The sequence below is a fragment of the Callorhinus ursinus genome, unplaced genomic scaffold (assembly GCF_003265705.2).
Source record: "Callorhinus ursinus isolate GAN/ISIS: 27379988/994484 unplaced genomic scaffold, GSC_fseal_2.0 scaffold10, whole genome shotgun sequence".
NCBI classification, from domain to species: Eukaryota; Metazoa; Chordata; class Mammalia; order Carnivora; family Otariidae; genus Callorhinus; species Callorhinus ursinus.
This window is the reverse complement of record NW_027397072.1, coordinates 40487192-40513468: the sequence shown is the minus strand read 5'-3', so window position 1 is coordinate 40513468 and position 26277 is coordinate 40487192. Positions and strand designations below refer to the sequence as shown.

Below are 26277 nucleotides of genomic sequence, written 5' to 3'. Positions count from 1 at the left end.
TTCTTGTGATTTATGAAGGTTCTCTTATAAGATCTTCCTGCAGAAATATGGAAGCCAGGATAGAGGCTTATTGCCAACTCAGAATTCCTCATTTGAATGAGGGGAGGGAGCAGGCCATTCAGGTATCTGTGGGAGGAGCATCCCAGGCAGAGGGAGCAGCCAGATGAGAGGAGATGCTGGGAACTTGATCAGCAGGGACCCAGACTGACCAGTTTGACCAATCTGTTTCTCATCCCTTCACCTTCTGGCCTCTGTGGGATTTACTGGGGATTTACATTTACTCCTCCACAATATGCATGTCGGACAATAAGATGGAATAGCAGCTTAACCTAATAAAGTAAGAGGGCTGGCACAGGCAGCAGGAAGCTAGACACTAGTTCCATCTGTGTTATTATGGAGCTATGGTTTGAGACAAGTCACTTAGCCTCTCTGGGCCTTAGTTTGGCCTAAACAATTCCAAGGTCCCTTCCAGATTTATTGTGTAATTCCTTGAACTATAAGCACTTCCAAGGTTTTAAAGTAACACTTGACCTTGAGCCCTTATGAATCTTGAAAACACCATTTTCCAGGAGGCGTGTGTGAGACCAGAGGAGCAACTGGGGGACACCGCCCCTGCCCGCAGCCAGTCCTGTTCTCTCCTGAGGGGAGGACTAAAGTTCCAGGTACCTGTGGTACATCCTGCTAAAGGGAACTGGCCAAAAAATACAAGTGCCGGGGTGAGAGGCGGGCAGACTCCCACAAGTCCCGGCAGGGACTTAGCCCACGCCATGCTGAGAAGCGGAGCTGTTACACAAACACGGAGGCACAGGGCCCGTCGGGCTACTTGCTGGTGGGTGAGGAAGCACCTTCTAATCGTGCTTAGTCACACACACACTTCTGTAGCCTTCTGAGCAGTCTCCACCCATTGTTTCATTCCACCGACATGACAGGCTGGCGAAGAGGGAGGGCAGTGATGATCCTTGCAAATCTGTTTTCCAGCAAAGGAATGTGAGGGTCAGAGAGGTAAAGCTAGTAAGTGGTGAAGCTGGGCCTGGGACCCGCCTTCTGACAGCAGGCCTAGCAGTGGGCTCCTTACAACAGCCGTGGTCACCCAGCAGCCCACTTCAGAGGCCCAGGCCCCTCCCCAAAACTACTGGGTCGAAACTCCAGGGCTGCTGAAACTGTATCAGCAGCCCCCACAAAAGATGACTCGGTCTTCCTTGCTTTAGGATTCAAAGGTGGTTAAGCCCGAGTGTGAGGGATGAAGAAAAATGAAATCTTAAATGGAAACTCAGAATGGTCCAGGTCTGATGTTCTCTGCTGTCCCTCAGTCCATTTCCTAAACACAGCCTCCAGGTGGTATTTTGGTTCCAAGCAACACTTTTCAGGGCCAGTGGAACTGCTGGAGAAAAGGAGACATTTAGATCTGAATTCCAGTTTTTCCCTGCTTTTTAATAAGTGGGCTTGGTAAGAATGTTCCCAAGAGTGAGTGAATGCTAGGTTTAGATGCTCCGTTAATTATGTTGCTACCGTATTCTTGTTCCCATATTTATTTTTAGACTGAGAAAAGGCAAGGGAGGGGGCAGTCTTATACAAGGATGTGGTAAGTAGGCAGTACACGAAGGCGTGAATGCGTGGGCCACTCATGCTGGGGCAAGGGTAACGATGGTGGGCAGTGGTTAGCCCCTCTTTGGGCCGGCCCTGTGCTTAGTATTGTGCATATGTGATCTGAATTACCTCCGACGGTAACTCTGGGAGTGGGTCCGGGGATAGACAATAGAAAATGTGAACTGTAGGTAAAAAACCTATCTTGTGGAGTGTTTGTGATGTTAGTGACTTGACCCCACCCAGCATGGCACGTGTGTCAGGGTCCCCAGGACCACCCCCAGTTCGATGATGCGCTGGAGGACTCCCAGGACTTAGCCTGCCGTCGTACGCACAGCTGTGATTTAGTCCAGCAAGAGCAAAACCAGCAGAGGGCAGCAGTGCATGGGACAAATCTGTAGGCAATCAGGCGTGGTCTTCCAGAGTCCTCTCCCGGTTGAATCACACGGAACATGCTTAATTCCTCCAGCATCGAATTGTGCAGCACGGGAAACGGTGTCAGCCGGAGAGCTCACTATAGAGAGATTCAAGGCCCAAGGGTTTATGGGACGCAGTCGTGCCCATCTGTGTAGCACATACCCAAATGCTAGAATCACAGAGAAAAGGCAGATATTCAGCATAAATCATGTTGTTTGTACAAACAGCTGAGGCGCATGAATCATCCTGAGGGAATGGTGGGAACCCTCCTCAAATCCAGGTTCCCAGGTGCCAGCCAGGGGCCATCCTTGCAAGCAGGCCTTTCTAAAGACAGCAGTCTCAGATCCTGGTGCGTTAACTCTCTCCTGCACAGCATTCAAAGGTACTTCCTAATGGGAAAGCTAAGTCTCATATAGTGCAGGTGGCCTTTCTAAGGACACAAAGCCAGTAGGTGGCCAGGCCAAGATCTGGAACCCAGATGCCACAGAAGACCCCGAGAAAAATCTTTATGGAGCAGAAGACCCTCGACAGTTCAGTGCTGCCAGATAGAACTTTCTGCAATGAAGAGACTGTAATATATCAGCACTGTTCGATATAGTAGCTACTGAGCACATGCAGCTATTGAGCACTTGAAATATGGTTAATAGGACTAAAGAGTTGAGGTTTTTTCAACTAAGGAGTTGACTTTTTTTAATTTTGCTTAATTTTTTAAAAACTATTTTATTTATTTGAGAGAGAGAGCACACAAGCAGGGCGGTGGGGGTGGTGGGGGGCAGAGGGAGCGGGAGAAGCAGACTCCCCACTGAACAGGGAGCCTGACATGGGGCTCGATCCCAAGATCCTGAGATCATGACCTGAGCCAAAGGCAGACGGTTCACTGACTGAGCCACCCAGGTGCCCCAAAGTTGTTTAATTTTTAATTAATTTAAACTTAAATGGTTCTCTGTGGCTACTTGCTGTCATACTGGACAGCACAGTTATGCATCATAATGTAATGGCTTTTCTTCTCAGGGGAAGCAGATGGGATAGACTTTGGCTCTTGCTCTAAACGAATGAGTGCACTGATCTGTGGGTCCCTCTCAGTGGGTGTCCTTGGATATATGCAACAGTGGAAACTAACATGTAATATATGGAAATGCCCTGGGAAAAGCCCCTTTTCATTTTCTTAGGTTTTGTTATTAAAGAATAGGAAGGATGGGGCGCCTGGGTGGCTTGGTGGGTTTAGTGTCTGACTCTTGGTCTCAGCTCAGGTCTTGATCTCAGGGTGATGAGTTCAAGCCCCACTTTGGGCTCCACACTGGGCATGGAGCCTACTTAAAAAAAAGAGAAAAGAAAAGAAAAGAAAGGAGCTTGCCCCTCCAAAAATAAAGCATTAAAGTAGACCCCACAGCGGATTCTGAGGCCCCTCCTGGGGAAGCAGCCCCGGTGAACCCCTTGCTGCCCCCTCTTTGACCCGCACAGCTAGTTCTCAGGCCTCCGTTATTGACAAATGGGGTCTGCCAGCCAGTCTGGTTTCCTACCTACTTTGTGCCTGTGCCGTCTCTACTTTTGAATGAAGTGCTTTATGAGCAGTCAAATAAGACGCCTAGAAAAGGGGAGAAGAGATTGTAGGAACCTATACAGCTGGATAACCGAGCCTCACCCCTCCTGTGTTCAGCCTGACCCCAGGGGGTGGTGTGGTCCTTGGGCAGCACCACGGTGGGTCTGGTGAATGAAGGCCAAGGATGGGGAAGAGGCTGGAGAGCTTGCACAGGGCTTATGCCCGCCAGCCTGCGTGTGAATTATCCTCAGTTGGAATCCTGGTTCCAGCGCCTGGGGAAGCTCATTTCGGGTCACTGAGTCCCAGCTTCCTCATCTGGGAAATGGGAGGATTATTGGGAAAATCAAGTGTGAACATCAGCAATGTCAGCTGCTGCCTCCCGGCCGTGGTTGCCACTGCTTCCAGGGGACCTTGCTGGGTTGTGGATGACGGGCCCAGAAGCCAAGAGCCGGGGCTGCCACTGACCCTTGCCTGCTCCATTCCAGCAATTCCCCTTCTGTCTGATGTCCGTGAATATCACCCGCATCGCAATCCAGGCATTAAGGGAGGAGTGCCTCTCCAGGTGAGTCCCAGCACTGCGGGCCAGCCCCTCCCCCCCCCCGCCCGCCACCCCTCCCGGGGCTGCTGGCTGGCTGACGAGAAGGAAGGATGCAGCAGAGCCTGGTTCCCTCCTGCTCCAGCCCCATTCTCCCAGCTCGTTCTGGAGACCTGCAGCTCCCCAGGGAGCCAGGACAGAGCACCCTCACCCCCAACCAGTCTCCCAACCCTGCCCTGGAGGCGAAGGCTGCTTGCGGAATGGCTCCCTGGGGGTGGGGGGGAATGGGGCTGGCAGAGGCACCCAGCTGCCAGCTGTGGTCCGTGGTCCGCTGCTGAGCACACCGCCCCCTTGTGCCGTAGGGAGTGTAACCGGCAGCAAAAGGTGATCCCAGTGGTGAACAGTTTCTATGCCGCCACCTTCCTCCGCCTCGCACATGTCTGGAGGACGCAGCAGAAGACCATCGCTGACTCTGGCTTTGTCCTCAAAGGTGTGCTCTTTCTTCTTGGAGAGGCCTGAACTCCCTAGTGTGTCCCCCCTCCCCCTGCCCAGGTTCAGGGACCCCAGCATGGTTGCTAGACTGGTTTGGGCTGCAATTCCCTTCCCCCTAGCCGCCCCCCCCCCCCCACTTTCTCAAGCTCCAGCTGCTCAAAGTCTCCATCAGCCCACAACCCTCTGGGGCCTGCTAGCTCCCCTTTCTCTGCGCCCGCCCTCCCTTCTGGCCTCCGACCGAGGGTGGTCATATTTTCTGAATCAAAAGCTGGGTCCAACAGTTGGACTGGCCATTCAAAGTTGAGACTGTCCTGGTCAAGGTAGAAGGTGTGGTTGCTGTGGCTTTATCTGGTCCATCACCCTCCCTCTCTGGTGAGCTCTCCACCTTAGAAGACTCCTTCACCCTCCACTCCACAGGGTCTGGGATGGGGGTACTGCCTACGGCTGCTGGGCCCGGACTGGTGTGCAGTCCAGAGCCCGGCAAGCCTTTTGTTCTCCAATCCTCTGTTCCAGACTTGGAGGTGTTGGCCAAGAAGAGCCCCAGGCGGCTGCTCAAGACCCTGGAAATCTACCTGGCTGGAGTGTCAAAGGGACAGGCCTCGTTGTTGGGAGCACAGAAGTGCTTTGGGCTACAAGCCCCTCACTCCAAGGATCTCACCTTCACAGGCGTGTGTGACCTGCCGCCACATTCATCTGAAGGCACGTGGCTGATCTGACCAGCCCAAGGCTGACGGAGACTTAAAACATGGGCCACAGGGGCATTGGGAGGGTGCATGGCACATTATGCCAGGCGTACCCGGGCTGGGCCTGGTCAGGGAAGCCAAGGACCCTCACCCATGTGAGACATTAGGGATAGTTAGACCCACCCCGCTCCCCACAGACCCGCCTCCAGAGCAAGGATTTGCCAGAACTGAGCTGAGCTAGTGGAGAGTTGGTTTGCAGGTAATCTCGACGAGTGGATGGATCATGAGGTGGGAAGGCCCTGCCTGGATGTTTCCCGTATGCCCACGCTGAGAGATACTCCCACGCCGAGGTGCCAGATTCTGGCTTGCTGGGCAGCAGGGCTCTCAGGCAATGGGTGTCCACAGGACAGGGACCCTGGAGCTAGAATTTGAAGGGAGAAGGTAGCCGTGGCAGCAGCCAGCAGGGGACAGCATGAACCAGGGCAAGAGGCCTTCTCGCTGTCCTCTCCTGGGCTGGCATCCCGGCCCCTCTGGGGTCTCTGGCCTGGACTCATCCCACCCTCCCCTTTCCCCATCCCTCAGCCCCACTGTTGATGACACAGAACCGGCTGTCCTGTCCGGTAGGTGTCTCCATTGCTGCCCATCCCAACTGCCCACCAGCTGGGCACCCCCTTGCTGCACACTCCCCACCCCATGGAGGTGTGCAGTTCCCATCAGGGATGGCTTTCTGGATTGGTTGAAGGAAGGAGGAAATTCACACACCAGCAGTTTTTGAATAAAAGAATTGTTCTAGGTCAAGGGCCCCAAGAGTTTTCCTCCAAGACAAAACTTGCCCCTTCCTGTGGCCCTGTTGTTCCAGGGCCTGGTGAGAGCCAGGGGCTCCAGGAGAGAAGGTTGCTCTGCCCTGGCCAGGCTCCCACTGAGTGTACATGGTGTCCCTCCTGCACTTAGAGGCCAAGATGCCTTGTGCACTCTAGCCAGGGGGCAGGGCGGCCCTGGCTCTGGTTAAGATTGCTGTGAGGCCCCCGCATGTTTTTTCCTACATTGGCTTCTGGGGAAGCTAGTAGCTCTGTTGCTCCATTCCTCTGGGCCAGGGTATCCTGAGCTGGGGAGACCCCACTACATGGCTCTCCTGTCCTCTGTACTCCGTCAAGTAGACCCATGGAAGACCACGGTCTCGCCCCTGCACGCTTCTCCAAGTGTAACCCACCGGAGCTGCGGTGCATTGCAGAGGCGGGACGACACATAGCCACCCTGGTATGGCAGAGAACTCCCCACTGCTCTTAGCAGGATGCCTCGAGGACAGGGCTGGTAACGGAAGGCAGTTTGCCTGTGCCGTCTTGGCCCAACCTGAACTCATCCTTTGTCTACTTTACTTCCTCCTCCAGCCTGGGTGCTTAGTGGGCCTGCAGCAGTGGCCAACAGCTTCCTGGGCTTGGTGAGGCTGGGACGCAGAAAGGCTGGGACTCAGCCTCCACTTCAGAGTGTCCGTTCTGTAGCTCCTCCCCTGCGGATTCCTTCCGGTTGCTCTCAGACCAGAAGGCTTAACTCCGCAGACCCGACCGTGAATGCCCAGCCTGCACTATGGCCGGGGACCAGTCTGTGTGGGCTTCTAGCTGGAGGGGAGGCCAGTGGCCTCTGCAAGAGCCCTTTCTAACCAAGTCACTCCCTCTGTAATGCCCCCAGAGTGCTCAGCTTCAGACCTTGGGACATTAGCAACAACGTAGTCCAGGGATTAAGTTGTGGTTCTCTTGGGGAAGGGGGAGGGGGGCCTTTCACCCTTTGAAAGTAGATGCAAGAATCTTAACCTGTGCATTTTATTTAGGAAGGGCCTATCTAGGCCTTCCATGGGAGATGTAAAATGCTTCACAACCCTAAAAAGTCAGGATCTGGTGCCCCCTTCATCGCTCTCCTTTGCAAATCATCCCTGGCACATCCTGTCTGTGGAGGCTGTCGGGTGGACCACCGCACAGCTCCCCAGAGAGAAGTTGGGGGGATACACAGAGAAGCTGACTTTCCTGTGCTGTTTTGCACAAAATCAGGATGAACTTGGTTAGAATATGTTGGGGATGGAAGAATCCAGCTGATCAGAGCTCAGAAGCCACATCGCCCTTGGGGCCCAGGGGTGGGAGTGGGTCAGGACAGCTGCAGCAGCTCAGCCTGGCCTCCTGAACTGCAGTCCAAACTTGCCAGCCTTGCTCCTGCCCCCGGATCATGCCCTCCCGGCTGGGAGCACTCTGAGCTACTCCGTTCTCCTATTTGGCTCTCTAGACTGATATTCCAGCCACCGCCCCATGACACGAGAGAATGAACTAAGGCCTAGACAAGGAAAAGCAACTTGCCCGGGAGGACACGGAGGCAGGGTAACATCCGATCCAGACTCCGTGACTCTCCACACTCGTCTGGGGCTTTCCCCGGCCCTACAGTGGCCCCGCGCTCATCGGCCTAACATGCTGTGATGCGCCCATGCGGTGACAAGCCAGACTTGGCGCAGTGGAAAGAAGTTGTCCTCTTGGTCGGCAAGCATGTCATTTGGGAGCCGCCTCACGGTGGTTTCTCAGGGCAGCTGAGGAAATCCTGGCTCCAGCAGAACTGCGTCCCGAGCCTGCTGCACCAACCTTGTCCCGGAGGGGTATGTGACTGAACTGAACCCTGGCTGCAAGCAAAGCGGGGGCCCGGTGCTGTGCCTCCTCTCCACCGGGTTCCCAGCAGTCCCCGCCAGCCCTCTGGGAACTCTGGGCCCCACTGCCTCGATGGTGCCAAGTCCGCTCCAGCCCCTGAGCTGGGCAGCGGGCGGCCACTGGGTCCTCCTCTGCCCCAGCCCGTGGATAAGGCCCGGTGACTAGTCGGGGAGTGAGGATTAGCTCGGGACAGACGGTGAGGGCAGAGAGCGGGGGAAGCACTTGTCTCCTTTATTGAACAGCCGCGGGGCCACCTCCGCAGGGACCAGGCAGCCAGAGGAGGAGAAAGCGGGCAGGAGGCGGGGGGCGCCCATCTTCATTTCCAGTCCTTGAAGAATTGCTTGAAGATGGGGCTTTCCCGGCCCTGGGGCAGAATCTCCACCTGCAGGGAAGATGGGGGAGAAGTCTAGCCCACGAGGTTCCCACCTCTGCCTCCACCAGGCAAGGCCAGAGCGGAGCCACGGAGGAGGGTGCCGGGCGCCAGGCCTGAGTCCACATGGCCGTCCTGGCCAGGTATGCTCCTGGCTGAGAAATAAGCCAAGAGATGGGACACGGGCTGAGAAAACAGATTGCTTCAAGCACTGGGGTGCACAGTTCGAGAGACACGCCAGTCATCGATGAGCCTTACCAGCTCCCCTCGGAATGACTCATGGAGTCGCCGTGCTAGAGCAACGGGGGCAGGACGAGCCAGGGACAAGGGCCCAGAGGAGGCACACAAGCTGCCACATGAGAGCTGCCCCGCATCCTCTCAGGAAGCACTGTGTACTTTCGGGGCGCCTGGGTGGCTCAGTCAGTTGAGCATCTGACTCTTGGTTTCAGCTCAGGTCACGATCTCAGGGTCGTGAGACTGAGCCCCGCACTGAGCAGAGTCCGCTTCTCCTTCTCGCTCCCTCTGCCCCTCCCCCATCTCGTGCTCGTGCACAAGCGCGCTTGCGTGCGCGCTCTCTCTCTCTCTCTCTCTCAAATCTTTAAAGAAGGAAAAGAAAACACCATGTACTTTTAAAAATGTTGAAGGACTAAAAAGGGCTTTCGCACTGGAGGGGGCGGTAGCGAGGCCTGACCGGTCCTGACTGTGCCCGGGGATTTCCTGCCCTTCCTGTCCGGTCTGCAGGGGCAAGAGGCCACAGGAAGAGCCCCCGGAGGAGGAGGTGGGGCACCCAGGCGTCTCCTCACCTGAGTGTTGGGGGCATATCTCATGCGGGAGATGAAGTCCTCGGCCACTTGGAGAGCCGCCTGCCGCTCCTTCTCGTTAGCTTTTCGCCCTGGAATAATTGGAAGCGGATTGATTGATTGATTGATTGATTGATTGATTTTTAAAGATTTTATTTATTTATTTATTTGACAGAGAGACACAGCGAGAGAGGGAACACAAGCAGGGGGAGCGGGAGAGGGAGACGCAGGCTTCCCGCGGAGCAGGGAGCCCCATGCGGGGCTCGATTCCGGGACTCCGGGACCATGACCTGAGCCGAAGGCAGTCGCTTAACCAACTGAGCCACCCAGGTGCCCCAGCTGGCAACTTTTAAAATAAACAACAGACCAGGGGGTGCTAAGATGCTGAGGAGTCTTTGGAGGTGTGAAGTCAGCCCTGGAGACTTCCAACCCGGCAGCTCTGTGGGATGAAAACTGTTCTTTCTGCCTGCTCTAATCAAAACCTCCTGCTCAGACCATGGCCCCACGGATATTCAGGATTAGTGTTCCCGGTGGCCTGAGACTCTAAATCGAGAGCCCCACCCTGGGGCACCACACTGCTGGAGTCTGTCAACCGTACTGCTGACAAGTATCAACAAGTATCAGGCCTTTTGTGCAAAACTAAATAGGACAAAAGGGTGTGATTTATTATAATCTCACTCCCATAATGCCAGACAGCCATTAGGCCTGCCACCTAAGAGCTTATAAAAAGGAAGACCATACAGTTATCCATTCCCTCCTGTGGGCCATCCCTCTAGTGCAAGATGTGCTCCAGTTTAAGGCAAGATACTTCTCTTCCTGGCTCCCAACTTTCTTGGGTTTTTTTTCCCCCTCTGGTTTCTCTTTCCAAAATGGTTCAGTTCTTTGCTTGGGGTTAAATTCCCTCCCGTGGGCATCTGGGAACCCCTCAAGCTCGGAACTGGTTCCATGGGAAAGGTACCCTGTGGTAGGAGGGGAAGGGCAGCCCCAGGGCCCAATCTCCAACCACCCCCACCCCAGCTCATCGTAGAAAGCTGCCATGCTCCTTGCTGCTCTGGCCCTTCTCTGAGCCCAGAGTATTACTGGCCAGTAGCAGCTACCCTGGGAACGCCTAATCCTTCCCCATCTTCCTCACCAAGCTAGGGCTGCGGGTTTCTCTTGGCTTTGGTTGCCCCCAAAATTATTTACTGAGCAAGTGCTATTTCGTCACGACACCAGAGATGATATGGTTCCTGCTTTCAGGAAGGTTGTAATCTGGTCAGGGAGGTAGGACATGCTCGAGAAAAGACAAGCATGGAGAAGTAAGGAGGTTCCCAGGGTCAGTCAGAGACTCAGAGCTTTGTTTCATCATTTTCAGTTAGACCAAGCGAACAGGCTTATACACAACGGTGTTTCTATCTCCAGCCAATACAATTTCTTGGAAAAATGAGTTCTAGTTCATTACCCAGGGCACAAAGTGAGATTTAATTTAAAATCTCTCCGTCACACCCCAAGGCAGAATGGCAAGACTGGGGTCCCAGCAGCCCCAAGGGCTTAGGGGTGCTGTAGGCTTAGGGGTGCTGTAGGCTTAGGGGTGCTGTAGGACTGCAGTCCTCAAAATGTAATCCTGGACCAGCAGCAAGGCCTGGGACCCAGTTGGATATGCAAATTCTTTGGTGGTGTTTGGAGGTTGCGGGGCGCCCAGCCATCTGTCCTAACAGGCCCTCCGGGGATTCTAAGGCTTGTTGATGTTTCAGAACCTTTGCCTGGAATTTAGTGGGGGGAGCAGCAAAGAGAAAAGGCTCAGCGGCTCCCTGAGGCTGTTTTTGAAAGCAGTCAGGCAGGCTGAGCCCTCCAGGGGGAAGCGGCCTGGTCGCAGCAGCTGCAGGGGCCTCAGGCTAGAATGGAGAAGCCACTGTACCCTTCCAGATGTAGATCTTGCCACAGAGCCCGTTGTCCAGCACGAAGCAGTCATCCGACAGCAGCAGCTCGAGGGCAAAGGGACTGGAGTCGGCCACCTTGGTCAGGTTCATCTGTCCGGTGGCATCGGAGACCTGGGAGATGATGGGCAGTGCCAGATCCCATGCCCTGCCCCCAGCACACAGCCCCGACCTCCGCCCCTAGACCATAGCCCCCATGGTCCCCACTCACGGTCCCTGCCCAAGGAGCAGAGAGGAGACTGGGCACCCCTCCCCTCACGTCACCCTCAATCACTGTAGTGCCGAGGCCTTGCATCCATTTGGAAATTAAGTGGATTCCAAATTACGAATAAATGCAAAGAATCCAAAAAAGTCAAGCTCAGCACTGGCTTCACACCTCCTTCTCCAAGAAAGGGCCGGAAGTGAAGTGGTCTTTATCTCCTCAGGAGGGCCAGACATCCAACCATTTCCCATCCTCACCTCACTCGAACCCTGGATAAACAACCCTGCTGCCCGACCCAACCTTCCCCGGGCTTCCTCCTCTCCCTTCAGCACGCCCTGCCCCAGCCCAGGGTAGCCCAGAGTGCCCACCTTATACAGAGCCGCGGCCTGAGCGTTTGTCCGGTCAGCTGTGAGGTCTTCCTCGGGGTTGCCCTCCTTCAGAGCTGGCTTGGGGCCCAGGACCTAGAGGGGCCAGGGCGGGCCAGGTTTCCAGGGATTCCTGGGCACCTGCCCCAGACCTTCCCAGCCCATCATGCCGAAGGCTACCAGGCCTGGGGAGGCAAACTGTGTCTTGCACAAGGGCACCCAGCAGAGGCGAGTGAGGGCTGGGTCCAGTCCAGTCCACCTGCCAGGCCCCTCGTCCATCCACCCAGAGGAGCACTTTACTCTGAATCACACGAGGGCACCCTGTGAGCTAGCCACAGCCCTAAGCAGTACCCCAGACCACCCACCCGTACCCCCCTCAACCCCCCAGCTCCTCCCGGCTGCCCACCCCAACGTCCCCCTACCTGGATCATCTCAGCGGGCTCTTCCCCGTCTGTGACAATCTCCACCTGGGCCTTGCCCTGCCGCTCACTGTCCCGGATGGCCAGGGCCAGGTCCCGGGCCTTGTTGCGCTCCAGGATGTTGGACTTTCCACCACACCAGGCGAAGATGTTCTGGAGGGAAGTGGGGAGGCTCAGCTGCCTGCATCATGCCTGTTGACTCTGTGTGTGTGTGTGTGTGTGTGTTGGCGGAAGGGTCCTGAAGAACTGCCCCTGGAGGCAAGACCATCCTAAGACAACACGACACTCTGCGAGAGTGTTTCCCTGCAGCCCCGTGTCCCTCCGCGTTCTCTCCACAAGGCTCACCCACATATACATAAAGGTCTTTTATCTTGTCTGTAATCTATCTCCCCTGACTAGAACGTAAGCTTCATTAGGGCATGAGCATTTTGTTTTGTGTTGCTTTGCTTTGTTCACAGCCGCGTGCCCAGTACTTCAACAGAGACTGGCGCATATTTAGATGCATATTAAATAATGAATGAATGTACGAGTGCGTGGAGGGGTGAATGGCATCCTTGAGGCCCGTATCTCACACGGCTACCAGCACTGTGCTGCGCCGGTCGCCTGCCTCCCGCTCACTGCTGCTCGCACCCCTTCCACTGCCCTGGGTTGGCTTCTGCCTCGAGCCTTCTGCACAAGACGTGGTCCAGACTCCTCCAACAGTCTCGGGACCTAGGTCTCAGGCTCCACGAGAGTTTTTGCTCCCACTGCTCCTGTCCCCACCCAGGGTCCCCGTCAAGCCAGTCCCCTCCCTGCTGTCCGCATGCCTGTCTGCACCTCTCCGCCTTCAGTGCCTCAGCCTCAGCTCACCTGTGCCTTCATCTGGAAAGGCTTGTCCCCCTCCGTGAAGGTCTAGTCAGAGGGCACCTTCCCGGGATAGTGGCGCCAGCACCAGCGCCCGCTAGAGGGAGCCCTGCCAGCCCCAAGGCGCCTCAGCACAGGCCCCTATCACATCCTACGGAGCATCGGAGCATCGCAGCAGGTGACAGGCCTGTGTTGGCTGCCTCCCCAGGGCAAGCCATTTGTGGTCCCCGAGCTGGCTCAGAGTAGGTACCAGAGACTCACTGAGTGAACTGCTGAGCGGACAAATGAACGAGAGGTCTGGCTGGCCGCGAACTCAGAGCTACTAAGGCTCCAAGGGAAGGAGAAAGCAGGCTGCTCTGTTAGAGACAGTGGCTGGACGGCAGAGGGAGGTTGCTGTCTTTTTGAATGTAAGATGTTTTCCTAAAGGCTGAAGCGGCTTCTCGCCGGCTCCCTGGCCTCTTAAAAGCCGGGTGCCCACACAGTGCTCAGCCCCGCCCTGCCTGCTCACCTGGCCCAGGTCCAGGATGAAGCAGTCCCCGGTGTTGAAGCTGTCCCAGCTCAGTGCCCGCTCAGTGGCCCGGATGTTCTTCTTCCCCTTCACCTGGTACAGTTTCTTGATGGCAGCTGGAGCGGCCCCTGGGGAGGTCTTGTGAAATGCTGACTCCACTCCTCCTTCCTGCAGCCCAGACCGGCCAACCTTAGTGGGCTGACAGGAGGCCCGCGGCCCTCCGTACCCTGTGCCCGCGGAGGCTGGGCAGAAAGGTGGGGAGGACCCAGGCCTGAGGGCGCCTGGGCCTTCTGCAGCGTGCGAACTGGCTGGAAGGAGGAGTGGCTCTGAGAGAAGCCACAGGGTAAGGGCGCTGGGAGGTGGGCTCTGACCTGGTACTTGAGGCCACGTGGGAAGTAGCTCATGAAGAGGTCGGACTCATTGCCCTGCACCTCTCGGTGCTGCACGGGCCGCTCCCCAAGCAGGGTGTTGAGATGCACGGCCAGCACAGCACAGGCCCCCTGCTCATCCCGGGAGGACTGCTGGCCTGCGGTGGCAGGGAGGGGCAGGGCAAAGCCCGTGAGACCCATGCCAGCCCCAGCTCCACACCCTCAACTGGTCCCCCAGCCCCCTTACCTATCCACAGGTGCAGGTGGGAGAGCTCCTCCGGACCATTGTGCAGCACTAGGTAGGAGTCCCCCGAGAAGAAGACGCCCTGGTTCTCACGTGCTACGGGCACTGGCTTCAGTTTCTCCACCCGCCATACATGCAGGCCGGGATCCTGCACCGAGGCTGGGAACGGGGAGCCACTGCAGGAGGGAAGAGGGGTGGCAGCGGGGGCCAGGGCCCATGAGGAGTGGACCTAAGCAGACACCTGGGAGGACCGGGATGCGCGGGGGACTGTGGTGTGGGGATGAGGGAAGCTGTGAGGAGGGCAGCCCTTGGGGGTGAAGAAGGCGAGGGATGAAAGGGAATGGGGCACACAGCCTACCTCTGGGGGAGGCGTGTGTACATGCTGTTTCCTGTTCTGGAAAGACAGAAGAAGCCATTATGATTACACATGTTATGACAACCACCTTTCACACTGGTCTGGGGAGGCCCTTCCAGGTGTCAAATGCTATCATATTCATTAACTACTTCATCTCCAAGAGCCCAAGAGAAGATTACCCTGGCTCCATTATGCAGGCAAAGAAACTGAAGCTCAGAAAGTCTAAGTCCAAAGCCACAAAGCTTGTGAGTGGCTAGTGAAAACTATGTTTCTGACTCCTGGGCCAATGTCTTTCTCTTGCTGTGACTTCTCAGCCATACCTCTCTTCTGCTTCCAGACCCCTAACTCTGGGTCTTACACGAGGCTGACTGATGTACAGCTCTTTAAGCAATACTGCTTATATTAGAAAAGTCGAAAATCAATAACTTAAGTTTCCACCATAAAAACACCAGAGAAGGAAAAGCAAATTAAGCTCAAAATAATCAGAAGAAAAGAAATAATAAAAATAAGAGCAGAAATTAATAGAAAGAAAAATATATATACAGAGAGAAAATCAATGAAGCTGGTTTTTGGAAAAAAAATCAATAAAACTGATGAACCTTTAGACAAACTGATTAGGAAAAAGAAAAGACACAAATTTCCAATTCAGAAATAAGAGAGATGAGTCACTACAGATTCTACAAATACTAAAAGGATAAAGACAATATTACAAAAACTTATGCCAATATATTCAACAAATGGGCAGATTCCTTGAAGGATACAAATAATGAAAGTTCACTCAAGAAAAAATAGATTACCTGAATAGTTCCAATATCTATTAAAGAAATTGAATTTGTACTTAACTCCCCCTCCAGTTCCAAGTCATGGTACATTCTTTTTTAATTTTATTTTCTTAGATTATTTATTTATTTGAGAGAGAAAGAAAGAGAGAGCATGAGTGGGGACGGTGCAGAGGGAAAGGGAGAAACAGACTCCTTACTGACTAGGGAGCCCCACCTGGGACTCAGTCCCAGGACCCTGAGATCACAACCTGAACTGAAATCAAGAGTTGGATGCTCAACTGACTAAGCCACCCAGGTGACCCTCAAGTCATGGTACATTCTACCAAAAATTTAAGGAAGGCATAGTACCAACTCTATGCAAACTTTTCCAGAAAATAGAAGAGAACAGTTCTCAATTCATTCTATGTCACCAGCATTATCCTGATATAACAAACCAAATAAATATATTATAGAAAAGAAAATTAGGGTGCACCTGGGTGGCTCAGTCAGTTGAATGTCTGACTCTTGATTTTGGCTCAGGTCAGGAGTCTGCCTGGGATTCTCTCTGTCCCTCTTCCTTTGCCCCTCCCCACCATGCTCACTCTCTTTATTCTCATAAATAAATAAACAAACAAATAAATAAATAATTTTTAAAAATTAGGCCAACATCCCTCATGAACATAGACACAAAAAATATTATCAAAATTTTAGCTTATGGAATTCAATATATAAAAAGGATAAAACACTAAATGGCATTTATCCCAAGAATGCAAAGTTAGTTTAACATCTGAAAATCAATCAGTGTAATCCACTTTATTTCTTTCTAAGTCAGCATGACTGTACGTAAACTTTGTTTAAACCAAAATCCTGATTTATGTCACACCAAACATACATTGTACACGTGCCTTGTAAATGAGTAGCCTGAAGGAAACCATCTCGTTCTTAAGATAGTGACCAATGCTCCTACTTCCTGCATTCCTTGACGTTGAAACTCATGGTTCCTACCTATATGCTAATCTATAATCTCTTGAGCTTTTGTAAAATGTAGAAAAGTATACAACCCTGTAAAAACTGTCCATTCTCTGGAGCACATTCTTCCCTGTGAAGAGCATGTTTCCCAGGCAACTGTCCTAACTTGGGCTCAAATAAAACTCTCTTTCTTTCTTTTAGAGATTCTAAAAGGTTTGTTCATTTTGCATCAACTATATATATTGCATTGACAATATATGTGTGTGTGTATATATATATATATATATATAACCATCTCAACAGATGCAGAAAAAGCATTTACTAAAATTCTACATCCGTTCCTGACTAAAAAAAAAAAAAAAAAAAACTTTCGGCAAACTAGCAATAGAAGGGAACTTCCTCAAACTAATAAAAGGCACCTACCAAAAACAAACAGAGAAACACAAAAGCCCTAGAGCTAACATTACACTTAGTGCCTTCCCTAATTCTAAACTCTCAGTTCCCAGGCATCAACAATCACTTGCGGATGACCAGCTCTCCTCAAATGCCTCTGTAGGGGGCAACCACAGCACCCCAAGATCGGCCACTTTGGCATGAACATTATTTTGACTTAAAAGCAATCAAAACCCAATTGATTCAGTAAAAGTGGTTTACCTCCCCTTTAACTGCCTACTTATACTAGGAAGAGAGCTCTTAACAGATTCCTCTTTACCTAAGAAACTTACCTATATAATGGGGCAAGCTTTGTTTTCCAAGCATCTCCTCTCACCTTCCTGCTGATGGTCTTTCTCCCCTTTGTATCCTCAGACCCTAGCCCTCTCCTCAGCTCCTATTAAGAGTCTTGTTGCTTCACTGTCTTTGGAATTTCCATGTCTGTGTGGATTCCCCATACGTATGCTATTAAATTTAATTTTCTCCTGTTAATCTGTCTCCTGTCAATTTGATTCTAAGTCCAGCTAGAAGGACCTGGAGGGGCAGGGGAGTTTTTCCTCCCCCACACCTCAAACGTCATGTTATTCTATAGGCCACCAGTGAAAGCAACCTTTTTTGGACAAGTTACTCAGGGGGGAAATGGTCAAGGCAAGTATTTTAAAAATATGTATATTTTTTAAAAATTCAGCAAATGCAGTAGCTACAGCTTCACTCACCATCTCTTTCCTATGTTCCGATTACTACACAGCTTTTTCTTTTTTTGGCTTAAAATGCACAGCCCACACACTAGCAAGCACTGTAACACAATTCACGCTGTGCAGGTGAACAGCATTTTTGTAAGCTGAGCCTCTGTGACTCAGAGTAGGGGTCTGGGGAATTTCAGGGTGAAGAGGCAAACTGGCACCATGGGGAGCTTCTTGGGGACTGGGGAAGCAGGAAGAGCGAAGGGCCATCTTTAGGGGACGGGCTGGAGAGCAGAGGGTCTTGGGTCCGAGCAGAAAATGGAGGGAAAAACAGGAGCAGTGGTTATGGATGTCAAATACCATGGGAATCATGACTTCTTTTCCATTCCTAACTCACAACAGAGCTGAAGGCATTTTTTTGGAACCACCCTTTCCTAAAGCAGGAGGTGGTGAGGGGGAAGTTTGGGGGAGGGAACCTTTAATGTTCCTCCATTCCACAGAAGGTCACATGCTTGCCCACATCCCCTGCCATGGGCTACTCAGCCTGTGACTCAGGTCTGGAAATGGTGAGGCAGCTGCCCTTACGCCCAAGCCAGCAGAGAGGTGGTGTGAACAAGAGGGTCAATTGTTAGCTTTACTATTTCTCCTTCTGTGTTCCTGATCTGGGAGCTCAGGCCGTAACTCAGAAGCAGGCAGCCCCCTCTCAGGACTACAGGTCTCTGGCAGCCACTGCAGGGTTTTAACGAAAGGGGTTTGGCCACCTGCTTCTGCATCATCGTGGCTGCCTGTTAAAATTAGCTTGGGATCTTATAAAACGCAGAGGCCCCGGCCCCAGGCCTGGAGATTTTGATCACAGAGGCGTGGAGTGGGGCCTGTGCATCTGTATTTTCAACATATGTTCCAGGGGATTCTCTGCTGCCAGTTAACTGTCCAGAATGGCATCTCACATCTGCCTGTATATTAGAATCATCAAACTCAAAAAAAATCCCAATGTCCAGGCCACACACCAGAACAGTTAAAATCAGAGTTTCTGAGGGTGGAGCCCCGATAGCATATGTAAGAAGTCCCAGGCGACTCTAAAGCTCAGGTCAGGGCGGAAACCCCTGCTGTCCCATCAGGTCCCTGCCCCTTGGCCTTCTGCTCCAGGCTCTGCTCCAGGGGCTACTTGACACCTCTGCCTTCTAGCCACTCTGCCCAAGCCCACAGTGGCTTGAGCTTTCTCAGTGTGCACGCCCACCCTCAAGTCCAGTATGCACCCTCCAGGCTCAGACCAAACCCCAGCTGTCCAAGGAGCCTTCCAGGACATTTGGTAGCCTCAGCCTTTTCTGGGAGTGCTCCCAGCCCTCTCACTCGGGAGCAGATACCTCAGTCTCTACTTGCAGGTGGTCTATTAGGATGACCTGACAGCTTCATGTCTTATCCAGAGCGACAGACTTGCCTGACATTCCTGCATTCCTCTAGCAGCCCACGCCAGGCTCTATGCAATTCCATACAAAGTCTACGCTGGGAGCTTGGCACTGGGCAGAGTGATGGTGGGGGCACAGAAATGAGAAAGAACAACCCATGTCTCATGGTCTAACTGGAGGAGGCAGAGAAGTAGGGAGCCATCACACCCAGTGGGGCCAAAGACAAACTTCCCCTAGGTGGGGAATGTCACAGAATCACAGATGTCAGTGTTAGAAGGAGTCTAAATACTTATCTAAATCTGCTCTGCATCTGCCTCCCAACACATGCCCATACGCACACAGTGCAGGAATCCCTTCTATAGCATCCCTCACCATCCTCCTTTTGAACACTTCTGGGGATGGGGAACTCACCACCTCCCAAGACAACCTCTTCCATACATACCTCTTACATTAAAACCATTGCTTCTTCCCACTCTGCCAGAGTACTCTGAGTTATGGATCTGCCCACCTCCCCTACCAGACTATAAAGGCCTATTGGGCGGGGACTGTATTTTGTCTCTCTGGACCTAGCTGGAACCTGAAGGGGAGCAAAATATACCACCCCAAAATAAGCCTCTTTGCATGCCGATTATTTTAAACCGGCTATTTTTAAGAAGCAGCAGACACAGGTGACATTCTGAAAACCAAGTAGAAGTTGCCCTTCGTAAGAGACATTTACACTTATAAGGGAAATCTCCCTCTGTAAGGGTGTCTCCCCACTGCATCAGGAAGGGAGGGGGGATGACTGTAGCAACTTATCAGAGGGGAAAGCAGCCACTTAAATCTGCATAACACTCTTACCCTTGTTCACCGTGCTTTTCCTGGTAACCTCCCCTTAACGGACCCCCAACATCCTTTTTCTTTAGCATAAGATGGTATTTAAGGTGATGGCTTCGACCATTTCAGGGCGTTTTCCTGGGTCTCTCCCAAGTATACAGCAGGTATACACGTTATTAAACTTTCTGGTTTTGTCCTGTTAATCTGTCTTATATCGATTTAATAGACCAGCCAAAGAACCTAGAAGGGAAGGGAAAACTTTTCCGCCGCTATAAACCCCACCCTGTGCCCGGCATCCTGCAGGCGCTCACAGGGTGCGTCGGATACACAGGACTTGTGGTCCTGCGATTCCTAGAGCAGCTGGAGCCCGAGAGAGAGAGAGAGAGAGAGAGAGAGAGAGAGAGAGAGAGAGAGAGAGAAAGAGATTTCACAGGCTGGGACAAGTTGCAGCAGCCCCAGAGGCAGAAAGCAGAGGCTGGGGAATCCAGTGAGACCATCATGGGGCCAGGGGTGGCGGAGGATGCACACGGGTCTGGCCAGACTTCGGACTTCGGAAGGAACCTGCCTTTGAAGACAGCCTGGGGGACCTCCTCCACTCTCCCTTCCCTCCTCCCCCCCTTCCCCTACCCCAAGCCCAGGACCAGACCCTCAGCTGAGGTCTCGTTGGATCTGCAAAATAATGGGCTGTGCTAGTTTGAATTCAAATGCTCTGACCGTCCCCCAACCACTGCAGCCCACCCGTCTACAATCACTCCAGTCCAGTCTTTGGGATGGGCAGCCTCAAATCTGTCAGGAGGTCCGCACCACCTCTCCCGCCAGCCAGGTCACGCCTGACCCAGGAGTGGCTCGTCAGTATCCTGGGCACAACCTGCCCTCCTCTGGGGCAGCCTGTGGGGCTCCAGTCAGACCATAAATGTACCTGGAGCCTGGCACAAAGCTGCCAGGACAGCGGGCTGGGGGACACCGGTCCCGGACAAAGCGGCTTCCAGAAATGTGAGTCTGTTTCCAGACCCTGGCAGCCAGCCCTCACCTGCCTGCGTTAGAGGTCCCAGCTAGAAGTCCCCGGGGCCGACTCTCCCTCAACCACCCTGCCACTTTCACCTTTCCGCAGCTCTCCTTCCTCGTACTTGTTCTTTTCAGGCTCTTCCTCCTAGCCCGCCGCACCCAGCCTCTCACTTTCCCAGGTCCCGGCCCGGGCTGCCCCGCCCACCTGCCCCGCCTGGCTCCGCCCCCGCCCCGCCCCTGCGGAGCCTGGTCCCCATCCGCTCGGGGGGACAGTGCTGAGGAGCCGGACGGCCTCGATGGAGGAGGGCGAGCGCTGGGGGCCAGCAGTGGATGCCGCCGGCCTGGCTCCTCGCGGGCACCCCCGGGGGCTGAGGTCCACCCCGGCTCGGGGCCTCCCCATAGTGGCCTCAGCTGGCTGCTGGCCAGGGTCACCTCGGAGACTGGGACCTGCGAGGAGAGCCCCAGGAAAGCCACCACACTCACCAGCACTGGGCGGCCGTGTCTGCCAGCCCCGGCCTCAGCTGGGTTAGTCATATTTCCTGGGTGGGGTCACTGCCTCTGCAGTGACAATTTCCTCCTCCCCCAGACTTGTCTTTCTCCTTGCCCTGAATGCATACATTTGATTTTTTTTTTTTTTTTTTTTTTAAGCTCACTAATGAGGGAGTGTCTGGGGTCTGGAAAACATTCTTTGCTGTGTCCTGCATTCCAAATGCCTCTGGAGTCTACCCTGGGTCATCTCCTTGTTCACTAGATGTTTACTGACACACAGTCTTGGCACTGGGTGCTCTGAGGGACAGCAATAAAAGGAAGAGTGGTTCAGGGCACCTGGCTGGCTCAGTGGGTAGAGCATGAGACTCATGATCTTGGGGCTGTGAGTTTGAGCCCCACATGGGTGCAGAGCCTACTTAAAAAGAAAAAAAAGAGTGGTTCTGGCTCAGCCCAGGGGCCATCTTTTTTTTTTAAAGGATTTCACTGATTTATTTTTTTAAAGATTTATTTATTTATTTATTTATTTATTTATTTATTTATTTATTTATTTGAATGAGAGAGAGCGCACATGAGAGGGGGGAGGGTCAGAGGGAGAAGCAGACTCCCTGCCGAGCAGGGAGCCTGACGCGGGACTCGATCCAGGGACTCGATCCAGGGACTCGATCCAGGGACTCCAGGATCATGACCTGAGCCGAAGGCAGTCGCCCAACCACCTGAGCCACCCAGGCACCCAGCCCAGGGGCCATCTTGCCTACATCACATCACAGGACCCTAGAGCTAGTCTGGCCAACTTGCTTGCCCACTTCCTAGAGGAGGATGCTGAGGCCCTGAGAGCACAAGTGGCTAGCCCACGGTCCTGTGCGAGGTCACACAGGAATGGGAGGCAGAGGCAGTGTAAGGGAAGCTTCCATTTCTTTCTGAATCCATGCAGAGGGATGCAGAGTCTGTGTGTGCTCCAGGAGAAAGTTAGCCCCCAGTTACTTGACCACATGTGTGGCTCCTCTGCCCAGGACTCTGGCCTGCCTGTTCAGAACACAGGCCTGTCCTGGCTCAGGGCTGCTCAAAAGGCTAATTAAAGATAAGGTTCAGCCTTTAGGGTCAAGGCCCCACCCAAGAGGTGGCAAATTGGACAGTAGAACTAGGTCAATCCATGTGTTAAAATTTCTGGACCAGGGGCGCCTGGGTGGCTCAATCATTAAGCATCTGCCTTCAGCTCAGGTCATGATCCCAGGGTCCTGGGATTGAGCCCCACATCGGGCTCCCTGTTCGGTGGGAAGTCTGCTTCTCCCTCTCCCACTCCCCCTGCTTGTGTTCCTGCTTTCACTATGTCTCTCTCTGTCAAATAAATAGATAAAATCTTAAAAAAAAAAATTCTGGACTAGAGCAAGATGGTAAGTTCTCTTTGGAGAATGCAGACTAGTTGGCATCTGAGCGTCTCCATGGTCAAACTGCTGGCCTTAAACACAAGGTAATCTGGGTTGTAATACCAGCAAGAGCCTTGTCCCCGACAAGAACCAGAGGCTGGGCAGATAACCTGGCAGAGTGGAAAGAGCTGAATAGTCTGACTACTTACTCACTGTGTTTAATCTGGAGCCTCACTGTGCCCAATCTGTGAAATGGGAAGAAAAATAAAGGTGAAGATTAAATGAGATCATAAAATTAATTAACAAATAGATACTTAATAAACCTAGACTTATTTTTCTTCCCAACAAAGGGAATTTACGAGGGAACCCCAGTACCTGTGCTGGACACCTCAGGAAGTAATGGCCCTGCCCCCTCCAACCATGAGCTCGGTGTAGCTGGCAGGGGGATGGGAAGTTACAGCACACCACACCGCCTCTTGTCCCTAGCCCCGGGACTCCCACCCTAGCAAGGTTTCCGGACTCTAGTCTGTCCCGGTGCATAACTGGGGTTGACTCTTGGGTTCTGGACTGACTCTGAGCATTACCGAGGACACAGGATGAATGGGAGTCCCTGCTCTCCACATTTGAGCCTCACTTGGCGAAACGTGGCCCCATCACCACACAAATAAAAAGAGGTTTGCGAATTAACAACGAAACAAAAGAGCAGGTCACTCCACCTGGGAATCCCAAGCGCCTTGGCACTCAATACGCGCTAAAAACATTATCTGGTAACCAGACTCTAAAACTTGTTTTTTGTTGTTGTTTCGGTTTGTTTTTTAACCAGATCCACATTTTTCCTCTCCCTCCAGGCTCCCCCAGCAGGAATGCTCAGTTTGTCACAGATGGAGTAAAATAAATCATTCCTTTAGCAAGGATCCGCCCTCTCCCGTCCTTCCTTTCCGGAAGCGGGGAGACACGACAAGGCAAGCGGGTGTGCCCCAAAGAGAGGGGGAGCGAGCGCCCCGAGGAGGCGCCCCGGGCCAGCTGAGCCCCTCCGATCCCTACAGGGGAGCGGGGCGCCGGGTGGTCAGACCCCACAGCGCTGTTTGCCTGCCCGCGCCTCGCCAGGCGGCTCGGACCGCGGCCTCCGCGGCCCCCCACGCCGCGGGGAGTCAGAGGGAGGGGCGCGGGCGGCTGGAGCCGGCTGGGGGCGCTACTGAGCCCTCCTCGCCCCTGACCCTGCCCGGGAGCCCGGGACGCGCACGCGGACCTAGAATTGAGGCGGGTATTAGGGAGGCTAACAACAGCCAAGCAGCGCGGGGAAACTCCGCCAGGGATGGCGGTGTCCACAGCCCAGTCGACTGACAGATCCTCGGCCTAGGTCTAGCTCTGACCGCTGCTGTCTGTGCCTTGAGTGCCTGCTATGTACTCAGTGCTCTGCACACGATGTGGTTCTGTCCTCAGACTTACTACCCCCATAATTATGCTTCATGGACGGAGAAGAGTCAGGGAGGCTCAGAGGGGGTGACTGGTCCAGGGCCACATTCCCAGTTCAGCCACAGAACCAGGATTCTAGCCCAGGCTGGTCTGGCTTCAAAGCCGGTGCTAGACCTGCAATACCTCTCCCCTTTCTCTCTATTCAGAGGAAAACAGGCCAGCCAGTGTATGCACCAGCCAGCCAGGCCCTCCAGGAAGTGAGTCAGACAGCACATGGGCCACACTGCCACCTTGGATCTTGAGTGGAGAGTCATGAGCCGCAGGCAAACCCCAAAAGATGTCAGCTGACAAAAGGCATTGCGATCAGGGTATGGACCTGGCCTCCTGACACAGTGGTAACAGGACACTGTTCTTTCTTTAAAGAGCAGCTTTAAAACTTCCAACTAGGGACGCAGGGGTGGCTCAGTCAGTTGAGTGTCTGACTCTTGGTTTCAGCTCAGGTCATGATCTCATGGGTCATAGAATCGAGCCCCATGCTCTCTCTCTCAAATAAATAGTAAATCTAAAATTAAAAAAAAAAATCAAAAAACTTCCAACTAGCTTATGGGTGCCTGGCTGGCTCAGTCAGTAGAGCTTGGGACTCTTGATCTCCTGGTCATGAGTTTGAGCCCCATGCTGAGGGTAGAGTTTATTTTAAAAAATTAATAAATAAAATGTATTTTAAAAAATTCTTTTAGGGGCATCTGGGTGGCTCAGTTCATTAAGCGTCTGCCTTTGGCTCAGGTCAGGTCCTGGGAGGGAGCCCCTGTTCAGCGGGGAGTCTGCTTCTCCCTCTCCCTCTGCCCCTCCCCCAACTTGTGCACGCTCTCTCTCTCTCTCTCTCTCTCTCTCAGATGAATAAATAAAGATTTTATTTATCTGAAAGAGAGAGAAAGAGAGCATGAGCAGGGGGAGGGGCAGAGGAAGAGGGAGAGAAAATCCCAAGGAGACCCCACACTGAGCATATCCGACATGGGGCTCAATCCCAGGACACTGAGATCATGATCTGAGCCAAAACCAAGAGTTGGATGCTCAGCTGACTGAGCCACCCAGTGGCCCCTATAAAATTTATTTAAAAAAAAATATTCCAACAAGCTTGAATTTTTCTGAGGCCTACTGATGGGGCTTGGGGTAAAGGAAGTAGTTCAAAGTCTGGTTCTACCCTTTTCTGTCTGGACCATGCTAGGCAACCACACTTCACTGAGCAGTGCTTAGAAACCACCCTCCACCTGTCCACCCTCCTCTGGCCAACTGCTCACCCTGCAGACTCAGTTGAAATATCCGTCTCCTGAAACATGCAGCAATCCCTGCCTCCCTCCTCTGTAGACCCCAGGTGCTCTGGGCATCAAGGCTACTGGGCCAACTGGGTCTACAGCCTCCATGGGAAAACTTTTCAACCACACCCCACAAAGGAAGGTGGAATTGTACTTGTGGGTAACCTAGTTTGCCTCTCTGGTCCACTTCCCAACAGTTGTGCCCTGCCAACTCCCAGCTAGACATAGTCTTCCCAGAGCATTCCCATTTTCTACATTTTTAGGTAAAATTTACAGTGAAATGCACAAAGCATAAGCATAATGAGTTTTGGCATTTGCAAATACCCATGTAAACCTATATCCTACCAAGATATAAAACACTTCCACCCCCCTGGAAAGTTCCCTTGTCATCACTTTTTCTTTCTTTCTTTTTTTTTTTTTTAAGATTTTATTTATTTATTTGACAGAGAGAGACACAGCGAGAGAGGGAACACAAGCAGGGGGAGTGGGAGAGGGAGAAGCAGGCTTCCCGCGGAGCAGGGAGCCCGATGCGGGGCTCGATGAGGGGCTCGATGAGGGGCTCGATCCCAGGACCCTGGGATCATGACCTGAGCCGAAGGCAGACGCTTAACGACTGAGCCACCCAGGGGCCCCGCCCTTGTCATCACTTTTATCATCTGCTACATGTGTACCTCTCCCACCACACTGTTGGCTCCTCCAGCCAGGAGCTACATCAGGTTATCCTTGTGAAATGAGGAGTGCAAGGGCAGGCCACGCCAAGATGGGCCACCTTGGCATGAAGGTCATATTGAGTTAAAAAGCAATCAAAACCCAGCAAATTCAGGAAAAGCTCTTTACTCCCTTCCCCTACCAAAGGCCTAAAAGAATTTAAGTAGAGGAGCTGCTCCAGGAAGACAGCCATCACCATCAACAATTACATTATACTATGAACTAGGTACGGTAGACTGGAAGGAACCTAGCCCAGGCCCATCTGATCAAAGTCCTCTCTGTCCATTGTTTCTGAGTGGCCTAGAAAACATTTGTCGACCAAACATTTACTCTTGTTAATCCTCCTGTGCATTGCATTCTTTCCCTTTGAAGTCCCAGAACCCTACCCCCTTCTCCTTAATTCAGCATGACAACTGGATCTCATTTTGCCTGACTGTCTCTGGAATTTCCACATCTATGTGGGTTCCCCATATGTACACTATTAAATTTGATTTTCTTCTGTTAATCTGTCTCACGTCAACTTGATTCTTAGTCCAGCTGGAAGAACCTTGAAGAGAACAAGAAATACCTGCTCCCCGCAGACGCCAGCACCC

At 52.9% G+C, this 26277-nt stretch overlaps 2 protein-coding genes across 8 annotated transcripts in view; one reads left to right on the top strand and one right to left on the bottom strand.

The window, feature by feature from the left end:
• Positions 1 to 6189, top strand: part of ELMOD3 (ELMO domain containing 3) — a 29100-nt gene extending 22911 nt beyond the window's left edge. For 4 of the 5 annotated variants that reach the window (XM_025868291.2, XM_025868292.2, XM_073897463.1 and 1 more), the window contains 3 exons: positions 4027 to 4103; positions 4439 to 4566; positions 5082 to 6188. In XM_025868291.2, coding sequence (XP_025724076.1) covers positions 4027 to 4103; positions 4439 to 4566; positions 5082 to 5284 — 408 coding nt within the window. In that variant the 3' untranslated portion in view covers positions 5285 to 6188. Of the gene's footprint in view, positions 1 to 4026; positions 4104 to 4438; positions 4567 to 5081 lie in introns of all 5 variants that reach the window. The other variant, XM_073897466.1, reaches the window with a different exon arrangement.
• A 1952-nt stretch (positions 6190 to 8141) lies between these two features.
• Positions 8142 to 20934, bottom strand: CAPG (capping actin protein, gelsolin like). 3 transcript variants are annotated; one of them, XM_025868295.2, is made up of 10 exons: positions 20878 to 20934; positions 14326 to 14361; positions 13971 to 14143; positions 13727 to 13881; positions 13356 to 13523; positions 12008 to 12157; positions 11589 to 11681; positions 11000 to 11132; positions 9106 to 9194; positions 8142 to 8314 (listed from the first exon to the last, which is right to left on the bottom strand). In XM_025868295.2, the coding sequence occupies exons 2-10, from the start codon at positions 14346 to 14348 to the stop codon at positions 8249 to 8251; spliced, it is 1050 nt and encodes a 349-aa protein (XP_025724080.1). In that variant the 5' UTR covers positions 14349 to 14361; positions 20878 to 20934; the 3' UTR covers positions 8142 to 8248. The 3 variants fall into 3 exon arrangements, with proteins under 3 accessions (XP_025724080.1, XP_025724079.1, XP_025724081.1); XM_025868294.2 differs by lacking the exon at positions 20878 to 20934 and adding an exon at positions 20491 to 20597; XM_025868296.2 differs by lacking the exon at positions 20878 to 20934 and adding an exon at positions 20420 to 20521.
• Between the last annotated feature and the right edge of the window lie 5343 nt (positions 20935 to 26277).